Here is a 22,705-nt window from a genome sequence, read left to right as displayed (position 1 = left end):
ATCGAACATATAAAACACAATAGATATTTGAAAAATTACAGTGGCATCTGATATAAAAAGAAAACTCGGCCCTTCGGGCCTCGCCAGGGGGGAGCCCCCTGGACCCCCGGATGATTTTGTTTTGAGCCGACGGCTAAAATTCAGAAAACATGGAACATGTTTTAGCCGCGCAGAATTAATGTAGGTAATTGTGAATAAAGAAAGAAACTGTAAAACGTAAAACAGATGAAATTTATTTTATTATTCTTGTTCAACACAATCGTTAGAAGAAGTAATGGACAATATGGGTTTATGATAACTGAAATAACTTATATAATTTTTAGAATCAATTTTATCTATGTTGCGAGCGAAGACTAAATCGATGCACGATCCACCACGGGTAGTTGATAATGCTGGATTCGTTATGAGATGCAGTCCGAATGTCTTTTCCATGAAACTGATTAAATGTTGGTTTTCTTTCTTCTTCATATCTAAGTTGATATCACCAGATAGAATAATTAGGATTTCTCCGTAGCCTCTTTCTTCAATAAGTTCAAACATTTCTGATGCTTTTGGTGCGTACTTATCAACTCTTCCGTGGAAGTGTCCGATGACTCACCACTATCTCAATCACAATAATTAAACATGCGCACTCACAACGTTACAAAGTAACGTTTTGTTCGTAACGTTTTTTCCGGACGTTTTTAGCTGGGGGATGATGGCTAAAACATGTTCCATGTTAAAAAAAAATTAAAACATTGGCACGTTTAGCCAAATAATGTTTTTATCGTTAGCGAATTTCATATGTGGTGTCAAGGAAGATCCTCAAGTCATCGTTATGATAAGTAAAACTCGGGCGAAAATAATTTTGAGCTTTCACTTAAAAATAGATCGCATGGCGTCGATTGCCGCACGGTGGCGTTGATACAGCGCTCATCACTGTAAGGTAAAAGTCCCTCGTTCGAATCCAGCAGCCCTGAATTTCAAACCGACATATTTACAAATGGGTTTTTTCAAAAACACCCGCACTCCGGGGTTGATAGACTTCTGCTGATGCTACCCCAATTATAAAATAAATAAATAATAAAAAAATAGCACCGCACAGAATAAGGTGAATAAGGTGTGGCCTACTCGCATACATTAACTTTTAAACACTTTTAAAATCTTTAAACTTTTAAAGCATTTAATTCGATTCTGAAGTAGATAAACGTATGCTGTCGCATTTCATACGTTGGCTGAAACAATATTCTTACTCTGAATGAATGTATTTATTAGCCTGTGCACTGGAGTATGTTTGGGTGTGTTAGGGATGAAATATCGAGACCCCACAGACACACCAAAGTAGTCTAGGTGATGTAGTGTAGGGTGGTGGAATGATGAATACCCCACAGACCTGGCGAACCAATTGTTATCACCAGGTTAGTGAATGCGCATTTTACTATGTAATGAATGCATGGTGTCAATGAAAAAAAGACGAAATGCAAAAAATAAGTAAACTTTTTAAAATTGTTTTCTCTGTTTCTATACCTTGCTATCAGAGATAGCCATTGAGTGCCCCTGACTGATATTTAGAAAGGGTTTCCTTTATATGGATGGTTGGATTTTCATTTTACCTTCAAATAAAGGGTATAAAAATTAGAACTCATTCCATCCATTTAAAAAAAAAGACCAACAAGAACAAAGAATTCGCTCACTAAAGTGCAAAATTGTAAAGTTTTGGGTTTAAATATTACAATTTTTATTTTTTTCTCTAAAATCACCAGATTCAAAAAGGAAAGAAAAATATCAGAAGCTGTTGGCTTTTATTTTCTGCTGTTATAATACCGCTAAGGAAGAGAGAGACGGTTTAATCACTACTGATGAGTGACGGCATTAATTTTAATGTGTTAGTGTGTGTCTAAATAGTGAGCTTTATCTCTTAAACTTAAATTTATTCAAAAACTTTCGTTATTTCCTGGCTCTATTAAAAATAGTTAATTATGTATCCTTAGTATAGCTTAAAGATAGCTCCAGCAGAACAGCAACGTCAGGAAATATTATAATCTGAAAATAAATAAATGAACATCTCTCGTCACTGGCAGACTCTTCGCTGAAGAAATATCTTAATAAATGATAGCATTATAATTTTATTAAACTGGTCAATCACAAAAGTAATTTTTTTAATATAGCATTGTAAATAATAATATCAATTATGCAAAAACTATAACAAATAAGTTGTTTGTTTTTCGACATTCTAATATATTCAGTTTTATGTGTTTTCAAACTCTTGAATTTTTCTGTTAAAACTTAACTTTATTTATAGACTTTCACTATTTCCTGGCTGTATTAAAAATAGTGAAAGATGTATCTCCTCAAGATGACCCAATAGAAACAAAACGACAAAAATTATATCGTAAAACATAAATAAATTCATCACATAACAAGTTTTTCTCTTTAAGATGTAACATTATAATCATCATATATTTAATAATATCAATTATCCAAAAACTATTCCAATTATTGTTTATGTACTGAGAAATTATTTGTCCTTAATAAGAAATATTTCAATTTTTTTCAAATTTTTCAATCAAGCATGCATTTTACTGATTAGTTTTATAATTTAGTCTTAATCAGTTAGCGATTGAAAAAAATTTAATATAAAACTTCCAATTTTCCCCAAGAAAAAAATACTGACCATAAAACTAAGTCGATTATTTCTTTTCGTCGTTTTTTTTATCCAATCTTGCACAACGGCCTATCATTCCACCTACGACTATTCGAAAAAGGGTCCGCAGTTTTCATTTCGGGCGTTACGTAAAACTGGACGGACGAAAAAGTCGTTAGAAAGCCGGAAGGAAGGATAACCATGACCATTGTTGACAGGAGAACAAACCGTGTCCTAATAGATTGTAGCCGTCGATGCTGCCATTCCATTGCCTTATCGTTTTGACTAATTAATCTCCCAAAGAGCCTAATCGCAAGCCTTTGGAGAATAGATCAATCTAAATAGTATTGAGTCCTTCTCACCTACATTGCGAGGACTGATGGTATAATTTGCTTTCTAAACGATAACGTTTTATCATAAGAAGAGGCTGTTTACACGAAATGTCGGCCTTTTAACAAATCACTGGACATTAAATTGTTGTTGCTTTTGTTTCCTAATAATATTTTTATTTATATAAAGCGTCAAAATTTAAAAATTATCGAATTAATTAAACTTGAAACTTGTGTTTGTTATTATTACTTGTTTAAGTCTCTATTGAGTACAAAAAAATGTTTCTTTGTTGTGTAATCATGTAATGTAACGAAGTAGTTCTTGTTATATTTCAAAATAGTTCTAAATATTTATCCACCATGACAACCTATGGTACAAATGAAAAATAATAACAAATTTTTATCGTCTACAATTGTAAAATGTATTAATTATAATTATTTAGAGGTAATGAATGAGATAATAAATTCATTTTTTTCTTCGCATCCTACATGTATTTGTAAAATTTAAACAATATTTATAAATCCCAGGCCCTGAAGATGATCTCAATAAAGTTCGAAACGTTGGCACGATAAAGAAAATGTTTTTCTAAAACCTACGTCTCACCGCATCTCACTACCTCCAAATAATCATTAACTAACGGTCACAACCCAGCACATGTATTAATTATAATAAACTTTATTAAGATTAACTACAAAAATGACTGCAGAAACTACTGAAAAACTTGTAAAGGTGAAATCACGCTGATCTTGTTTATGTGGCAGGATTATCGATTCAGAATTTTTTATCAAATCACTGAAAGGAAATCAGGATTTTCAAGTGAAGAATACACATTTGGTTATTTATGGGAACTACACACACTAGTTTTTTAATGCATATATTTAATTGCTAATGCATTTCCGGCCACGTCCCTGGTCCCTCTTCAGACCTCACTATTTAGTTCTAGTTCAAGACATAACTAACTCTCTACGTTTACAATATTTTTACAACAAAATGAAATCGAAATTATTAAGATAATAAAATTTGAATACACATTTTGTATTGATTAGCGCGAATGGAAACCACCAACGACTCGCCCCTCCCTGCTTATACCCCTGAAATCGCGCAAACTGTCCGTGGTGTTTGGATTCTGTGACATATAAAAATTATAAGACGGCACTTCACGAATTATGAGTTTTATAATTGTGTCTCCACATTGAAATAAGAAAAAAATTAGCATATGAATGAAAGTTTTCAGTGCGTCTCTCTTTTTCTATCTCTCTTTCTCTCTCTACTTATTTATCTATCTTTCTATCTATCTATCTACCTATCTTTCTCTATTATCTTTGTGAGGTTGAAAAAAATAGTTCAATGGCTCTTCCTCTTGCACTTGCTAAGTTTTTGAAAACTAAAGTACGTACATATTTAATCAAATCAATTAATTAATCTTTATGTAAGGTATTGGTTGAAAATAAAAAGCTAGTGTCACGAGCGGGATTCGAAGCCACGACCTTCTGCTAAATACGCTGCTGCTCTATCACTTGAGCTATCGTGAGTTCGATCCACTCGGACACCAGCTAGTTTTTATCTCAACCAATACCTAATATAAAGATTAATTAATTGAAAAAAGTTGATTGGTCAATCGGACCACGAACTCTAACGGACTTTTAGAAAACGTCATTTATACCCATTAATATTAAAGTAATGACAAATGTACCAGTTTACACAGAACACGGAAAAATCACAGTTCTTCTCTTCAGCGAGATTCGAATCCCGCTCGTGACACTACCTTTTATATTTCAACCAGGACCTACCATACATACAGATTAATTAATTGAAAGAAGTAATTTGGTCATTCGGACCACTAAATATAATGGATTTATTCAATATTGAACCGATTATAAATGTATTGTTTGCGCAAAACTTTTTACACGTCCGCTTCTTGGTGATCAACAGATACATTAAAGAGGATTTGGTGTTTCGTTCATTTTTATATCATACTCATAATCACTATCTAGCTTTATAACTGAATCTCTTAAAGCTGGGCAAATTGTACACAAAGGCTTTAAAGCAATATCAAAATTTCTTGAAAGAAAGTGGCCCCTGATGCCAAATGTGTGTGTTTGATTAACCTTATGACGGCAATTTACACTCAAACTCAAGAAACTTTAACGAAATGAAATAAAATTCACGCCATACGGTTTTATTGAATGTAAAAGTATGTGAAGATGTGCCTCCCTCGGCTCAAGCGATACGTCAAAAGTTTTGATTTTTTTCATCGGCCTATATATTATTTACTTCCATATTCCACTAATTGATAAACCGAATTCAGCGAATGTGACCATTATTGGCACATTTCTGAACGTGTCAACTCTCTTGAAAACTTTGCTGAAATCGGTTGGGTGGAGTTGCCCTCGGGGCCGCAAACTTATATGCCAGTTAAACTGCATTGTAGCCTTAAATTGAAAATTTTTTACACTCTCCAATAATCGAATAGATCATCCACATTGTTCATTTCCGAGAAAACACGGAAAAATCACGCTTATTGTTAGCACTAAACACCATTTAACACAATCATTATAAACCGCAAAATAAATTCAGTAGAAATACCGATGGAAGTTTCTGATATTGCCAATAATGGACTTAATGATCAGCGTCGCTTCTGTATGGGTGTATTGTAATTAACGTAATTAACCAACCTCGATCAAAAACAATACCTATAGAAAAATAAATAAATAAAACCGTCATTTGGTAATAAAATAACCCCCATATGAAATGTAGTGATCATTGGGATAACGTTGGAATTAACAAAATGGTGAATTATCTCTTAAGTTAGTTACACTTAACTAAGAAAAATTAGTTAAATTGGAAAATTAAACAATTCGTTCCTAACCGGCGCGGCATATAAATTCGCCTAAATTTTGACATAAAAAACGAAAAAATTATTAATGTGCCTGGTTACATACTAAGTTAGGGATGGTTAGTTACATACTAAGAGTTGATGAACTGCTTTCAACAATTTGAACATACACTGGATGATCACATTCATATTCCTATTCTTGCTAGTCTGAGTCGGACGGGTTTCTTCTCAAACCAGTAGTTCGTGAAATATGGAGAAATTTTAATTTGGATCTAATACAAATTCAAAAAGTATGATCTTTATAAAACACTATTATCTTAATTTATTAGCGTGTTTTACTTGTTAGTTTCCATATAAAATATTTAAATTGTCAAAAGAAATCTTCCAAAACGTTTAACAGTAAATAAAATGAAAAAGTTTTAGTTTACGTTAATAGGAGTTAACGAACGTAAAGTTTAGTATAATAGGACTAAAAGGTGTAAGTATTTATTATATATATCACTCTATTTTCTATACTTGAAAATTTTGATAAAACTTCATTAAAATTTATCCTTTCTAAGGAAAGTTTGAATAACAAAAATATTTAATACTCATCATCCATTATTTCGCAGATCTTTAAATTTTGTTTTAGCCATCGCTAACAGTCCAGAAATAATAGTATTCTTTCTTTTCGTGAATATTTTTTAAAATTGTTCGATGAGAAATTCATAAGCAGATTGAATAAACAGCTCAAAAAACAAGAGTAAACATTTAAAACGTCTGCTTTCAGCAATATAGTACGTACAAAATTATGTTCAATATGTTCAATGTTGTTTTATGTTTGTTTAAATAATAAATTTAAAGTTGAGAACTTTGATAACAACCACTTTGTACCTAAACACCTCGATTGCAAGAAACTCACTCAGCCTTATTTTTAAATATTCATTTTAGAGCCATTTGAAATCAACACGCCTTTTTCGAAAACGTTTTATAGTAATAAATCAAGAAAAATAGGTTTAAAAATATTTCTTTAGTTACAATTCTTAAAAGAGATGAATTGTATATTTCTCTAGCATGATATAATTAAAAACCTATTCATTAATAAATTTCTTACTTATCTTAATTTCTGTACTGCGTGCTTTGAAATATTTAAAAAAGGATGTAGTCTAATCTACCGTCGAAGAAGTTTGGAGCTTTCATCAAATAAGAAAGTTGTAAATAATTGATTATTTATCCTTTGTTTAATTTTTATGTTATGTCTTTATAACAAGAAATGTCATATGAAAAAACAAAAGTGTAAAAATAGTTTTACAACATATGATTTGTTTGAATTGTTTTTTAAACTTCTACGGTAAATAACGAACGGCTGTTCGCAAAACATTTCAAAATTTGATGAAGGACTTAACCGTCAAAAGGTTCAGCCGTCAAAATGCTAGTTCTGCCTTGAGAAATTTAGAGAAAAAAATTGTCTGCATGTTAGAAGGTGTGATGTACAGCTTTACATTAAGAATCGCCCATAAAATAGTCAAAGATGTATGTTATGAAACGAGATATTGTGATAAATTAGTACCAGAGAGGTGAAACCTCAAAAGATGTGAAAATTGTAATTAATGGTCCATAAAATTTTATGTTTTAAAAACCTCGTAAAATTTAAAAAACTACCAGACAAAAATTTTAGGACAGGATCGAATTGTACCTGTTAACCTCAGCAATCTATTTTTTTAACTATAACCTATGATGCTCAAATATATAGATTAAATTATAAAAAAAAGGATGTAATATAATAATGAAATGCAAGAGAGGTGAAACTTCAAAAGATGTGAAAATTGTAATTATTGGTCCATAAAATTTTATTTTTTAAAAACCTCGTAAAATTTAAAAAACTACCAGACAAAAATATTAGGACAGGATCGAATTGTACCTGTGAACCTCAGCATTCTATTTTTTTTTTAATCTGTGATACCTCAAATATATAAATTAAATTATAAGTAATGCAATAATGTAATGACAATTGTTTTAACAATATTATATAATCTTGATCCTGGATACTTGAAAAAAATTGAAGAATTGATTCCCGTTTGATGGAAGTAGGAAAATAGAAGGATACTGATCGAACTTGTTGAACTTTCGAAACAGACACCATCTTTCATTTCTATTACCTTTTTTTGACAAAATGGATAGATTACTAGTGGAAAATTAATCTTGAAATTGGCATTGATGTAATAATTAATTACCTAATACCTAGGTATAATAGCGAGCGTTCGTATCCATCTAAATATGAATTTTTCTTTATCAATTAAAAAATAAAATACTTGATCGAGAAGTGTCAAAATCAAAATTTTTAGAATTGTTTAGTCTGCAAGAAGCATATTTCCATGTTTAAGTTAAAAAATAAGTTGGTTAAAAGTGATAATAAATCTATGAAAATGGCAGAAACGCCATTTTTTATTTTAAAAGTTATACCAGTGGACGAAAATATTTTCATTGAATGACAAATAATTATTATAAACTCATTGAAACAGTAGTAATTGTTGAGTAATGTTGTCATGGTCTATGTAAACTACCTACTTGAAATTAAATTAAAAAATTAATTTGCATGAAAAGTATGTGAATGTCGTACATTGTGTGTTCAGAGCTTGTCTGGCAAAATAAGTTTTAAACGAAAGTTGAGTTTAATTAAATTTTAAATTATCGTGAATGTTTTCAGTTTGCATTTCTCGATTAAGAAGGTAAATAATCCAGCGTGAGCAGTTTGCCTTGAGCTGTTTGTTTGTGTACAAGGTCCTTAACATCCAAATTGTACTTACTTGGTCCAATCGGGTAGGAAAGCTACGGAAGAACTGCCGGCTCCGAGGAAGGACCAGCTTTCTTCTCTTATGCCCCACCCAGAATACGGGTGGAAGTCGATTGACGGGATTTATGGTGCTTCCGTGTAAGCCTGAAGGTATGACGAAGATAACAAAAGAACGTCCAATTCTATTCACGGGATCGACTTTAATTGTCTTTCTGACGTTTATTCTGAACGTTGACAAAAATTTGCATCCGCGTTACATCTTGACGTACGGAAGGAAAACGTATTACGTGGTCTAGTTTGTTACTCGGTTTGCGAGTAGTTGAGCAGTTTGATTGTCGCTGATAATCCTCACCAAAGATATTCAACGGCCATCAAACAGAGAACTAGTTTTTTTACCTAGCTGTAGTCATCAAAAACACGTAATCCACTCGCACAAGTGCTGACAAATTTCTTTATATAATAAGTACCATTACTCTATAGAAACAATTTTATGCATGTAGAGTTACTAAAAAATTGACTAATAATAAATCAATGATATCACATCATCATATATTGTAAAATAATTATCATATTTAAAATTTATGATAAGTTTTAGAATATCACTTTATTAAAATTGAGATTATTATACATATACACAGAAAGAATAAGAGGTGCAGAGAGAGAGAGAGAGAGAGAGAGAGAGAGAGAGAGAGAGAGAGAGAGAGAGAGAGAGAGAGAGAGAGAGAGGGTGTGACAGAGAGGAGAGTCGCTGACATCTTGATTCACGCGAATCGGTACAACATAGATTTTGATTATGATGCATGAACAAACCCGACTTGAAACAGTTCAACAGCTCACTTTATGATATTCATATTTAGCATGGGCATTATTCTGACATCTTTCAATTAGTTAATCTTTATGTAAGGTATTGGTCGAAATGAAAAAGTTAGTGTCACGAACGGGATTCGAACCCATCACCTTCGGCTCAATACACCGCTGCACTAACCACTTGAGCTATCGTACTTAAAGTTTTCCTTTAAGTAATTTGTCAGGCAGCACTAAAGGCAACTTGTCGATTAGTAAAGTCTAGAGTCGTTTGGGATTGCATCAAGGCCCTGTGTGATTGGAGAAATCAGCACTGCAAATAGATGGGGCATATGTACAGATTCGCGGCAGCAGAAATAAGCCTGTGCTTGCCAGGAAGAAGAGTCACCTGAACATGTCCTGTGTTGTTACGAAGGCCTATGCAAGGCTAATACCAAAGGGATAGCCACGAGTTCCCTTAACAAAACTTTGGGATCTAGTAAAAAGCCTTGTAGTTTAGCCAAGAGATCTAGATAAAAATGGATATTGCACAATAGGCAATATTGGTCGCAGTGCGAAAGGATTACTAACCGGCCTACTCTTTTTAACTTTAAGCTTCTTATTCTTATAGATTGTTCAACGCTAAACAATTCTGTGCATTGGCTAAATATTTCCAACGTGAATTTTGAGACTTTTTGACCTAATTAAATCCGAATAGAAACCGTCGAGCTTGGCAATCGGAGGCCCTTAATCACGTTTCAAGTGTAATCGAGTGTTTGCGGATTGTCGTTAATTCAGTTTCAACAGAGCTGTCAGACAGATGACTTTACAATCCGTCAGTTGTAAGTTGAAAGCCGGATTGGCCGTTTTTGTACTTTATCCATACTAGATATTCAACGATCCTCCATATTTGATATATTTCGTGTTAAATTATTCCCGGAAATATTTAAAAGAGGAAAGTTTGGTTTTCCTAATATCAACATTTTCAGAATGCTATTTCCAGCTTATTGTTTGTAATTGTTTTTATTTTTGTTATGTTGCTATTTAGACTTTATTTATTTAAACTAGTTTTAATGTAAATTTAATATTGTTAAAACATTTTTGGACATTTTTTTTTGGCACTTAAAGAAAATGTTTTTCTGAAACCTACATCACACCAGACAGCATCTCACGATTTCTGAATAATCACTGTACAATTTATTAATTAATTTTTGAATAAATCCTTCTTTCTTTGTCTCCATAGATTTAATCGGGCTTTTACCGCGGGATTATTTTAATTATTTTAAAAACGATCCGACGAACGCGGTATAATAATAAATAATAAAACCCCCAACTACTTAAAACAGAATTCGTGTTAAATAGGGTGAATTGACATGCCTTCAAAAAAGTAATAAATTAGGAACAAATTGTTTAAAACTTTACCTGAATTGTAAATAGCAGGTATAATTGAAAAACATGATTTCGGAAAATTTATTTTTCAAAATTTACAAAAAGAAACAGTTTGCCGGCTAGTTGTATTTGAGAAAACTAAAAAAAGATTTTCATTTTTTATTTTTCGCATTTCCAAACGTTTCTTAAGATTTAATTACCATTATTAATTTCTTCTATTAGGTTTTTATTTTTATATTTTTTATTATTTCTTTTAATTTATTTATTTGTCTGTTCCCATTTTGATTACACATTTGCACTTCATGCAATGAATACATATTTATAATACGTAACAAAATTTATTTGAATATAGTTTAATTTGTGAGTTTGCAAAATCTAAAAACCGTCAGTTCTATAACCCACAATACGTGTTTTTTATCTGCTGGCCTATTCATCCTGTAGTTAGTATGCTCCTTATCACAAGGATGTAGAGAGTAGGATGCCCTTGAGTTTCCAGAGCCTCATGTCAGCCTCGATCGAAAGCCTTTTCGACATCGAGGAACAGCCCTGGGTATCATTCCTTCTTCTCAAGAGTCCACCACACCAATTGATAGTCGGAGATTATGTTAGAGGATTCAACGATGGGAAGATTTTGCTTACAAAGAAATTTTACCAAGAATTGGCAATAAACTGATGGGGTGGGAGGAATTCGTAAGGTGGTGTAGATTGATGGGTTTCGGGTGTGGGTGAACTGTGGAAAAGTGTTGTGGCGCCGGGAAATGAGTGGTAAGAAATATTATTATTATTAAGAGTGGTTAATTGGAAAAGTATAGCTTTTTGGAACACTAAAGGAAAGGAGCTTTCGAGGGAGGTAGATATTTAATTTTGTGTTTGATGCCAGATGGATTAAAAGGTTTGGGTGGAACGGATAGACTTCTAGAGGTAGTGGAATGTTGAGATCAAAGAGAATTCTTGATTACTGAAGAAGCAAGCGAATTGGGAAAATTTTTCTTCTCCGGATTTACTACTAAATACTTAATTAGATGGTCATATTGCAACCCATAAGACAAGTGACACAAGTCGAAAAATTATATAAACCGGATTATTTAGTTTATTTTTAAGTTAAGAAAAATGACACAACTGTAGGTGGACTATTGCTGCTAGGCAGCAGTAAGTGTCATTTTTGAATAGGCAGGAACGTGCTGTCGCCATTCACGAAAAGTGGCCTATCTTAGTTCTGTGTCGAGCTTTAAAGCTTCGGTGTGAATAATTATCAAGAAAAGTGGCACATTTCAAATTACATCAGTTTTTTTATTGTCTAGAGAAAGATTTTATGCTGTACCGGTATCACATTTTCACATTATGAAAAACAATTGTTAAATCAATTGTACAACTGTGTTTTCCGAAATGTGAAATTAATATAGGCCCTGATGATGACTTTAAAATAGGTCGAAAGCTTGGCAATAACAACCAAATTTACTTTTTTATTCATGATCATACCTTAATCTAGAGTGTTCGTGAATTATTTTAGTATCATTTCTTTTATTTTAACAACATACTTAACTCTAATATTGTATTTTTATATTTATTTAACAATGTCGTCTTTTTAACTTTTACATTATATTACAATTAATTAAGGTTTTTAGTTGGGATAAAAAAGTCAATGGCACGAGCGGGATTCGAACCCACGACCTTCGGCCAGATACGCCGCTTCTCTACCACTTGAGCTATCGTGACCTCCTTTTTACCTTTTTTATCTCAATTAAAAACCTTAATTAATTGTAATATATTAATTGGTCAAGCGGACGACGAAATTAGTGAATTTTACATTATAGTTTCAAAGATTTTTTTATTGTTTTAATTACAATATTTTTAATAATCAGTAAAACTGAAGATGATCTCAATAAAGATCGAAACGTTGGCACGATAAAGAAAATGTTTTTCTGAAACCTACATCACACCAGACCGCATCTCACGATTTCTAAATAAAAATCAGTAAAACCTTTATTTCAATAATTGATTTTGTATTTTAAATAACTAATTAGCCCTGACGTCAGGAGAAGAGCACATTTCGGTCAAAAATAATTTTAGTAAAACTTACTACATATTAGACAATTAATTAAGGTTTTTAGTTGGGATAAAAAAGTCAATGGCACGAGCGGGATTCGAACCCACGACCTTCGGCTAGATACGCCGCTACTCTACCACTTGAGCTATCGTGACCTCGATCCACTCGGACATCAACTCCCCATCTCAACCCCACCTTATGAGTTTTCCCTCCTTTTGCCATTTTTAAAATTTGAATTACTGACAGCCAATTTTTTCAAGAAAAATGTCACAACTCAAAAAGGGGTAGTTTTATGAGGTTGGTTCTTCACTGCAAGAATTTTCTTTCAAAGTGGCCTTAGCCTCGATTTTGTAAATAAAATTATAAAATTTAAAGCTGATGTTAATTAAATCGGATATGATATAGTACAGCTGGATTTTGAAAGTTTTGCGTTTTCCCTTTTCCGTTTAAAGTTTTGGAGAAACGAAAGACAGTATAGATGGATCATGACAGTTTTTGTTGCCAACAACCGTAATGGCGTGAACTTAATATATAAGTCAAAAAAGTAAACTTTCATTTATCTGTTTTGATGAATTGTGCCACTTTTCTTGTCGGTGTGCGATATTAGTTAATGATATGAATTATTAACAAGTTTTGAACTTTATGAAGGGATGGACTAAATTTTTCGAAAGCTCGAAAGAAGGAACTAATTGTATGTATTTTGTGTAGAGATTAGTGACCGTTAATCGATAGTAATTCAGATATCGTGAGATGCGGTCGGGTGTGATGTAAGTTTCAGAAAAATATTTTCTTTATCGTGCCAACGTTTCGATCTTTTATTGAGATCATCTTCAGGGCTCAAAGTGTTTGTCTTCTGTGTAATTGTGCCATCCTTGCGTGTCGTGTTGAGGGCACTCAAAAACCTACATCACACCCGACCGCATCTCACGGTATGTATTTTCTTCCATAGTGACCTTATTCTCGATTTTTGAAATAAAATTATCAAATTGAAGGCTGTTGTTAATTAAAACGGACATGATATAAACAGACTTGACTGGTGATATATTTGGAAGAATATGGAAGCCTAATGTTCAGGCGGTCTACATTTCCACATTTTGCGCGGGAAAATCCAAAGTGGGGAAGCCATGAACAGGAGCCTGTAATAAGGCTTCGGAGGCTTATTAAAAGCCTAAAGTTAGGCCAGGAGCGTTAAGCGCAATGTAGAGCAACACAATAGACCCAAAGGGGCCGCTGTGTAAAAGGCCTACTCTCAATTACTTGCCCACCTACCTAATTTAATACAACTTACTGGTCACAGTACGGATTACGGGTCAAAGAGATCCTAACTTAATAAAGAAAAAATACTATCCTATCCACTACGCCTTTGTTATATATAGTACAAGGAGGATTTGATTTACTGTTTTTAAAATAAAGAAAAATGAAAAGTTCATTCTAGTTTCTTTACAAAGACAAAACCTAATCTTAAATAATTCGCTCTACCCCTTAGCCCATCCACCCCGCACACTTCATGTATCAGATTCTCCGCCTTTCCGAAAGAAAATCCGCGGGTCAATGATCTCATGACCCCTAAAATCTTCCGAAATACCAAAAAAAGCAATAGTGTACATTACATATATTTACAATGCAATATTGCGCACAACCTATTTCCCCATTCAGTGGAAACTATCTTTAATAACCCCAATACCAAAACCACACAATCTCCCAGTGCCCCATCCCCTTATAGACCAATAAGCCTCCTTCCCATTTTATCCAAAATGTTTGAACGTCTATCTCTTAAAAGACTAATTCCCATATTCGACTCTGAAAACTTAATTCCTAACTTCACTATTTTTCGTGGTCCGCTTGTCCAATTAATAACATTCAATTAATTAAGGTTTTTAAGTTGAGATAAAAAAGTCAGTGCGGGATTCGAACCCACGACCTTCGGCTTGATACACCGCTACTCTACCACTTGAGCTATCGTGACTTCGATCCACTCGGGCACTAACTTTCCATCTCAACCCCACCTTTTGAATTTTCCCTCCTTTTTGCCATTTTTCAAATGTCCTTAATGTGGTTAATTCCTAACCATCAATTTGGTTTCGACCTCTCCATTCCACTGTTCAGCACTGCTTCAGAGTAGTCGACTCGATATTCTCGGCTCTACAAAACAAAAAATACTGTATTTCTGGACGTTAGGGAAGCATTTGACCGAGTATGGCACCTCGGCCTCCTCTATAAGTTAAAACGTAACCTCCCTCATTACTACTATCTTATTCTGAAATCCTTCCTCTCGGATCGATGGTTTAAAGTGACAATGTCACCAATTTTTCACTTATCACGCCAATCAAAGCTGGCGTTCCAGAAGGAAGTATCCTAGGCCCAATCCTCTACACCATCTACACTGCTTACATACACATACATCCAAACGTACAACTCACAACCTACGCGGACGACACCGCAATCTTTTCAACACATTCCAATCCTCCATCCAGCAAAAGAAACAATCCGACAATACCTGAACCTCATAACCACTGGTGCAATCTGTGGCGGATCCAGGTTAAGCGAACAAAAAAGCCAACAAGTTACGTTTACGCTCAAACGTCAAACCTGTCCACCAGTGCACATTTACAACAACATAATACCACCATCGAACCAAGTCCACTACCTTGGGCTTCCCTTAGATAGTAGACTTACATGGAATCCATATACAACAGACACCTACTTGGACCAAAATCAATACTAAGGATACATAACAAATTAACGGCTTACAAAACACTCATCAGACCCACTTGGACCTACGGAGTCGAGCTATGGTACTCGGCCAAATCATCCAATATCCAAGGAATTCAATCTTTTCAATCCACAATGCTCCCTTTTATGTCAGCAATCAAACATCCATAAACATCTTAAAATCCCTTTCGTGAAAGATCTATTTCGAACACGCTTCTTCACTTTCCACACTAAACTATATCTCCATCCCTAACCCACTAGCCCTATCTCTTTCCTCAATGTCTCACCGAAATCAACCGATCTCAACCGACGATGGCCTCTTAACCTTCTATCTAACCCACCCAATTTAAAAAAAAGAGAGTTCCAGCCCAGGCTGGTTTCTCTCCCCACTGCTCCCTGGTCTGACAGGTCGTTCAGATTTGGTTATAATTAAACTATTTGCTCAAGGTAGATTTTGTATAGATAGCAATAAATAAAATATTTTTGAACCTTAAAAAAATAATTATAAATGTTTTACCATCACGTTTGTACGAAAAAATCTCCTATTTTCTACTCTTATACCATTAATCACAGCTTGTTAACCAGAGCAACTTGTATTAGAGATTGTAACGTCAACTTTGCTTTGATAGAAATCTTACCTTTAATGTATTTACAAGAAACCAAAAATTGCTTCTTTAAAATGCTCCTTCATCATCCAAAGCACCTATCAGTTCAAAGATCCTTCTTGCTATGTCCGTCTTTATAATTCCACTTATTCGACCTATTCTTGACTATGCCTCAATCATCTAGAATCCGCACTACTACACTGATATAAAACTTCTTCACACTGTTCAAAATAAATTCCTTCATACATTATATTTCAAATTAAACCGTCACAATGATAAATCCTCTCATGCTCCCATTAAATCTTTCTCCAATATGTCTGATCTTAGCTGGAGAAATAAGTATTTTGAGATTATTTTTATTTTCAAATTAATTAATAATTGTATAGATTCCCTCGAAATCCTTGGTAAACTACAATTTTATTCATCTCCTTGCCACCTCAGAAATCAGTAAATATTTTTTATTGAATATGAAGGAACAAATTTTTCACTACACTCCCCGATACATCGCATGATGATAGAATGTAATAGCATATGCAATATTTTGTTGAAGTCGTGAGGAGCGGTCAAGAATGAGGTAGTTTAAAAAAAACAGGTTTTTCGTTTTTTGCCGACATTTCGACCTTTATTCGGGTCATCTTCAAGGCATAAAGTGTGGTGCTATTCTTGTGGTGTCATATTAGTTTTGTGTGAAAGTGTTGTGACACAAAACCAATATGACATCAGAAGAATAGCACCACACTTTATGCTTCGAAGATGACCCGAATAAAGGTCAAAACGTCGGCAAAAAAAAAATGAAAAAGTGTTTTTTCTAAACTACCTCATTCTTGACCTTTCCTCACGACTTCAACAAATTATGAAACAAGAGGTCACTAAGAAACACACATATGCAATACTGTTGATTTATTTAATACATCTGTTCCCTCATTAAAACATCAGTTACTAAAAGCGAAATAATTTTCTTTAGTAAAAAAAAAGCTAAAAATGTACTAAGTAATTATAAAGCTTTTTTTTATATATTTTTTTTTATAATTCCTAGTCGTTATAATTATATTGACAGGGTGGTTATGTTGATTTATTAATATAGATTTTATTATATTGTTCATTGATGTGAAGTATAGTGTTTTCTTTTTTATTAATGTTGAGTTAGTTATAAGCATTGCATTTTATATATTTTTTTCTTAAATTTGTACACTGTTTTTTTAAGAAATGGGTTTTTGAGCTTAAAAAAAAGAAAAAGGACGTAAGCATACGTTTGTGGTTAGCTGAGAAAACATTCCTGGATATTCCAAAATGCAATTTATAATAGAACTTGCTTTAAAAAATCATAGAAACGACTCTTCCATTAGCATTCGGGCAGTTTTTCAGGTTTTTTACTTACATTTACAGGGTGTATAAATCAACCAAAAATATTTTCCGGGGTTCCAGACGTCTACGGATGGCAATGAAACCACTCTGTTATTTTTAAGGGTGGCGATATGGGCACGGTTATCATTAAATGTGTCATATTTTATTCAAGGTTTTTATACTAACGGCTTTCACTTCCGCGTAAACAATTTAGAAAGGGCCGTTGAAAGTTCCCGATCGTCTTGCCAGTTACGAAACGAGTGTGTTTTTTAAACCGAAATACGAAAATTAATTTAAATACGAAGAATTTAATTTTCTACCTGATGTGACTTTAATGGGGATGCGGAACACGAACTCGGGGGAAATTTTGACAAGTATGGCTGAAGCCACATTTTGGTTCTTAGCATTTTATTTTATTTTTATGGGTCAAAAACACATTTCCTTAAAAAACTCATACACAAAGTAAGGAGAAAAAATATATACAATACAATGCTTATAACTAACTCAATATTATTAAAAAATCGTGAGATGAGGTCTGGTGTGACGTAGGTTTCAGACAAACATTTTCTTGTTGCATGATAATGAAAGCATGATCATTAACTAAGGTTTTTAGTTGAGATAAAAAAGTCAATGGCACGAGCGGGATTCGAACCTACGATCTTCGGCTTGATACGCCGCTGCTCTACCACTTGAGCTATCGTGACCTCGATCCACTCGGACATGCGTTCCCGGTTACTCATCGTCAACAAGACAAGAGGATCTTTAACGTCCGCACCTGGCTCATGGCCTTATCGGACGTTTTGATTCTCAAGATGAGAGCTGACGCACCTCCGCATACGACGGAAAAGTGTTACCGCCGCAGCACTGGTGTAGTGGTGTCCCTGCCCCTAAGGGTCGGTATCCACGCTCTCTGCTTGTCCACTCCGAATGGTCGGGCCCGCATTGTGCGTCGGGTCGTCGCCGAAATACATCAGCCCGTCCCCCCCTCGCGTACTCCCTAGATAGAGAAGGCGACTCTATCTCTCTGAGTGTAGAGGCTCCTCCAGCGTAGAAACTTTCGAGAACGCCCCGACAGCGGTTTTAGTTTATAGTGGGATTGCCATCCACCCCCTAGATGAGCACTGTCTACGGTAAAAAGTCTCTTATCGAGCTCAGCCTACACCTGCTGCACGCATTCGAGGGACGCCATAGGTCTAGCCTAGGTGGTCCGATCCTTCGCTTCCCCAAGGGTACCACGCCGGTCATACGCACAACAATGCAAAGCATACTCGAGTCAAAGACGCCGACTCACTACCCTTTTCCAATCGCTTACTTACGCATTCGAGGGACTGTAGCATGATCATGACGTCCTCAACGCTTACATGCTGTCGTCCGGTCGCAACGTCTCCCGTGAGGAACGGGGGGTAATACATTGGCCATACGCAAGCTTCACGAAAGGTCCCAGATAGAAGACAGCCTCTGTCTAAGTTCCCGCCAGGGGCGTCACGACAAGCCACCACGAGTCCTTTCCCAATGTGACTCGGGCTGGTTTTCAGAACATTTCAGTCACCCCGTGGTACAGATGGCCATACAACCCTCCCCCGTCTTTGCAGACAGGATCTGGTGCACTGGCCCTCGTGTGACTCTGCTAAGGCACCCGCCGCCCCTGCCGACCCTCAGGCCGACATAAGACAGCTTGTGCTTTAGAGAGGTTGCCACGCCCCCTGGGCTGCACCATTATTTTGTGCCCGGAATCCCCCTTGTAACCAAGGGTTAGGAGGGGTTACAGGATAGAATGAAGGAGTTCGGATTGAGAAAAAGGGGCCGTGGAAGAGAACACGAGGTGAGCCGTTTCGGGGTCTCGAGTCTCAACCACATTATACCACCCGTTGTCGCCGTGGTTCCACATAAACTGGGCCATGACTCCCAGGGTGGGTGAGGCGAGATGGCCGTTCAAAAGCCGAACTAGTCGGCCGTATCCCAGCGAGTCGCCTCGGGGGGTTGAATCCGAGTCCGCAGAAAATAAATCCCGCAGTTCGGATTGGGATCCTCAATCACAAACACTCACTCTTCACAATCAGTGCGCTCGCGGTGGGCGACCGGTTCCTCAGGCTTTCGCAGTTTCCGTTCAGGTTTCCTGCTACTCCCCGAAGGCCGAATGTCGCTCACACCTGGGCTTGAGAGACTCTTCCTCAGCGATTCGAACCCCTGAATCGCACATGGCGGCAAGGGGGAGGTGGTCAGGCTCCCCCAGCGTCAGAAACGGGAACAGTCGAACAGTCGAGCCCAGATAACGTGGGCTACGCCTTTCGCTGCCTCTCTTGAGACCCAGAGCGGTCAGATAGCCGAGCCGGGCGCGGGGCACCCGTCGATACTACCAATAGCCCTTCATGGGTTCGGAAGCCCAGACGAGCTCTCGCAGGCTCCCGCAGGTGCCTGTTACTACTCAAGGGTTGTTCCTACACCCACTCCGGAGCTTGTTAGAGTCTTCTCCCACACGAGTTCGGTGACTTGAGGATAGTTAATCGATTCAATTTCCTCGTTGGTTGCCCTTTGGTGAGCGACGGGGACCCTAGAATATAGAGCCAACCGCCACCCCCAGAGCCAAGAGACAGTACTCCACCACTATTCCCAGACCACTTTGGAGAAACAACGTGATCGGTATAAAACCTATCTTTTTGTCTTTGCGGTTTCCATTTGGTTTTATTGTCTTTGCGGTTTCCATTTGGTTTTATTAACTTTGCGGTTTCCATTTGGTTTTATTCCCCTCCGTGGCCAGGCCAGTAGCGAAGATTTCAGAAATGAATGGATGGACCGAGATCCCTTACACACGCTCGACTTCTCTTGGTAACAAAGGCCAGGTGACGAAAATCATCTCCCCTTCTGCGGCATCCCACCGAAATCCACAAGGATTCTCCAGTCGACTTGCTCTCGGGACCCTTACCGAGAGCTATTCCTCAGCGATTTGTACCCTAAAATCGCACATGGAGGAAACAGATGAGAGAACCCTCACTCTCACCGACAACAGTATTTGACATAGTCGACCACACGGGAGAATCTTCCCTCTGCGGAATTCCGAACGAGATCCTCCAGGGAGCGACCCCACACTCAGTCCTCTATCGCCCGCTTCCGAGCATCCACACCTCTTCTGCGGTATCCCAGCGAGATCCTCCAAAGGGCAACTCCCCGCCGGCCTACTCTCTCTCAGTTCACCTCTAAGAGTCTTCCCTCAATGACGGGAAGGGGGAGGAGCACTACTTCTCCCCCGGTGCAAGATCGACAGCAGTCAAGCATGCGGGCTCAGACCCCAGGGACACCTGTCTTGGGCCCCTGTCCGAACCTTGAAGTCCTTCCCGCTGCCATCCACTCGGACACCAACCTCCCATCACAACCACTCGGTTGGTGCCCGAGTGGATCGAGGTCACGATAGCTCAAGTGGTAGAGCAGCGGCGTATCTAGCCGAAGATCGTTGGTTCGAATCCCGCTCGTGCCATTGACTTTTTTATCTCAACTAAAAACCTTAATTAATTGTATGATATTAATTGGTCAAGCGGACCACGAAACTAGTGAATTTTCTTTATCGTGCCAACGTTCCGATCTTTATTGAGATCACCTTCAGGGCCTGGGATTTACAAACATTGTTTAAATTTAACAAATACCTGTAGGATGTGGAAAAAAGTGAATTTATACATGCGAAAAAAATATTTTTTATATTCAATCAAAGTATTTCTATTCGCTGAAAGTGTTTGTTTTCTGCCATTCTTGTGTGTTGTGTTGAGATTGTTAGAGAGATATTGCTCTTTTATGTTTATGTAGGTTGGATTTTGAAGGGTGGGGGAAGGAGGTCGGTATAGAAAGACATTTTTGTAAAAGGAGTCGGCTTCTTTGAGGTGAAAAGAGCCGACGATAGGAAGAAACGACAGTAATGGTTCGACCAGATTATCGGGATTATATAGACGGGGATAATTAGGGAAAAAAAGCTAAATTGTTGAAACATTAGAATAGGTAGAAATGCTTGATGTGTGGTTTTGTGTGATGTGATGATAATGTATGTATGTTATCGACATTGAATTTGATTAATGATATTGGCGTAGCTGCGACTGAATTTACATGTATCTGTTCTGTAATTGATGCTGTGTTTATCTCTGTTGATATAAACCATTTCTAAGAAATTATGTTTATGTTTGTTTTGTTCTGTGTGTAATACTTTTGGATTTTTGAACTCGAAATTGTGTTGGTGTTCAAGATAGTGGGTAGCGAGTGCTGTAGGATTTTGCTTAGGTTTTTTGCAATCATAGATGTTGCTTTACTCTCTTATCCAGATATTGGGATGTAAGACCAATGTAATATGCCGGACAATTTAAACAATTGATTTTGTAGATTATGGCAGATTTATTTGTTATTGGTGTGGGATCTTTAATTTTGGAAAAAATGTGTGAATTGTTTTATAGTTTTTGAAAGCTATTTTAAAATTATCGGAAGAGAGAAATGTGTTTAATTTATGTGATAGGCCGTGAATGAATGGCATGGAATTGTTTGTTGGTTTGTCTGTATTTGATAGATACGATGTAGTATTATTAGTAATAGCGGATGGTGTTAGTGTTGAGTTGTAGTTGTTGATTATTCTGTTGATTATGTGTTTAGGGTAGGATTGTTATGTAGGATATGTTTGTATACCTTTATGTTCTTGTGGTGAAGTGATTCATGGCTTAGGGTAATAATTCTGTGAAGTAATCCTTTGGCTGTGTTTATTATTGTGTGAAGAGGATGGTGAGATGTAAAGTTGAGATAAACCGGACCGCATCTCACGATTTCCGATTAATCATAAACTAACGGTCACTAATCACCACATATTAATGAAAAAATACTATACTATACATCAATGAAAAACACAATAAAATCCTAAAAGGCAAAAAATAAAACAACATAAATATTAATTAAACACCCTATCCATATAAAACGACTAGAAATTATATAAAAATAATATAAAAAAGCATTATAACTACTTACATAGTACATTCCTACCTTTTTTTACTAAATAGAATTAATATCTTTAAGAAACTGACGTTTTAATGAGGAAAAAGAAGTATTAAATAAATCAACAGTATTGCATATGTTGCTACATTCTGTCATCATGAGATGCATCAGGGAGTGAAGTGCCAAATTTGTTCCTTTATATTCAATAAAAACTATTTCGGAGGTGCCAAGGAGATATATAAAACTGGAGTTTACCAAGGATTTCTGGAAAATCTGTACATTATATTATTAATAATATAAAAATAAA

General features: G+C 35.9%; 1 protein-coding gene across 6 annotated transcripts in view; it reads right to left on the bottom strand.

Moving 5' to 3' along the window:
• Window positions 1-22,705, bottom strand: part of LOC106670931 — a 52,831-nt gene that overhangs the window by 15,887 nt on the left and 14,239 nt on the right. Inside the window, exon 1 of one of the 6 annotated variants that reach the window (XM_014401611.1) lies at window positions 17,477-17,532. The exons of 3 other annotated variants lie outside the window; for them this stretch is intronic. In XM_014401611.1, the coding sequence (XP_014257097.1) occupies window positions 17,477-17,478 (2 nt within the window). In that variant the 5' untranslated portion in view covers window positions 17,479-17,532. Of the gene's footprint in view, window positions 1-6,882; window positions 6,920-8,575; window positions 8,676-17,476; window positions 17,533-22,705 lie in introns of those variants that run through there. 2 more of the 6 variants (XM_024228418.1, XM_014401613.2) reach the window with 2 other exon arrangements.

Source organism: Cimex lectularius, unplaced genomic scaffold (assembly GCF_000648675.2).
Source record: "Cimex lectularius strain Harlan isolate CLEC.00 unplaced genomic scaffold, Clec_2.1 scaffold294, whole genome shotgun sequence".
Lineage (NCBI taxonomy): Eukaryota > Metazoa > Arthropoda > Insecta > Hemiptera > Cimicidae > Cimex > Cimex lectularius.
The sequence above is the reverse complement of the archived record's forward strand: the minus strand, read 5'-3'. Positions and strand labels throughout refer to the sequence as shown.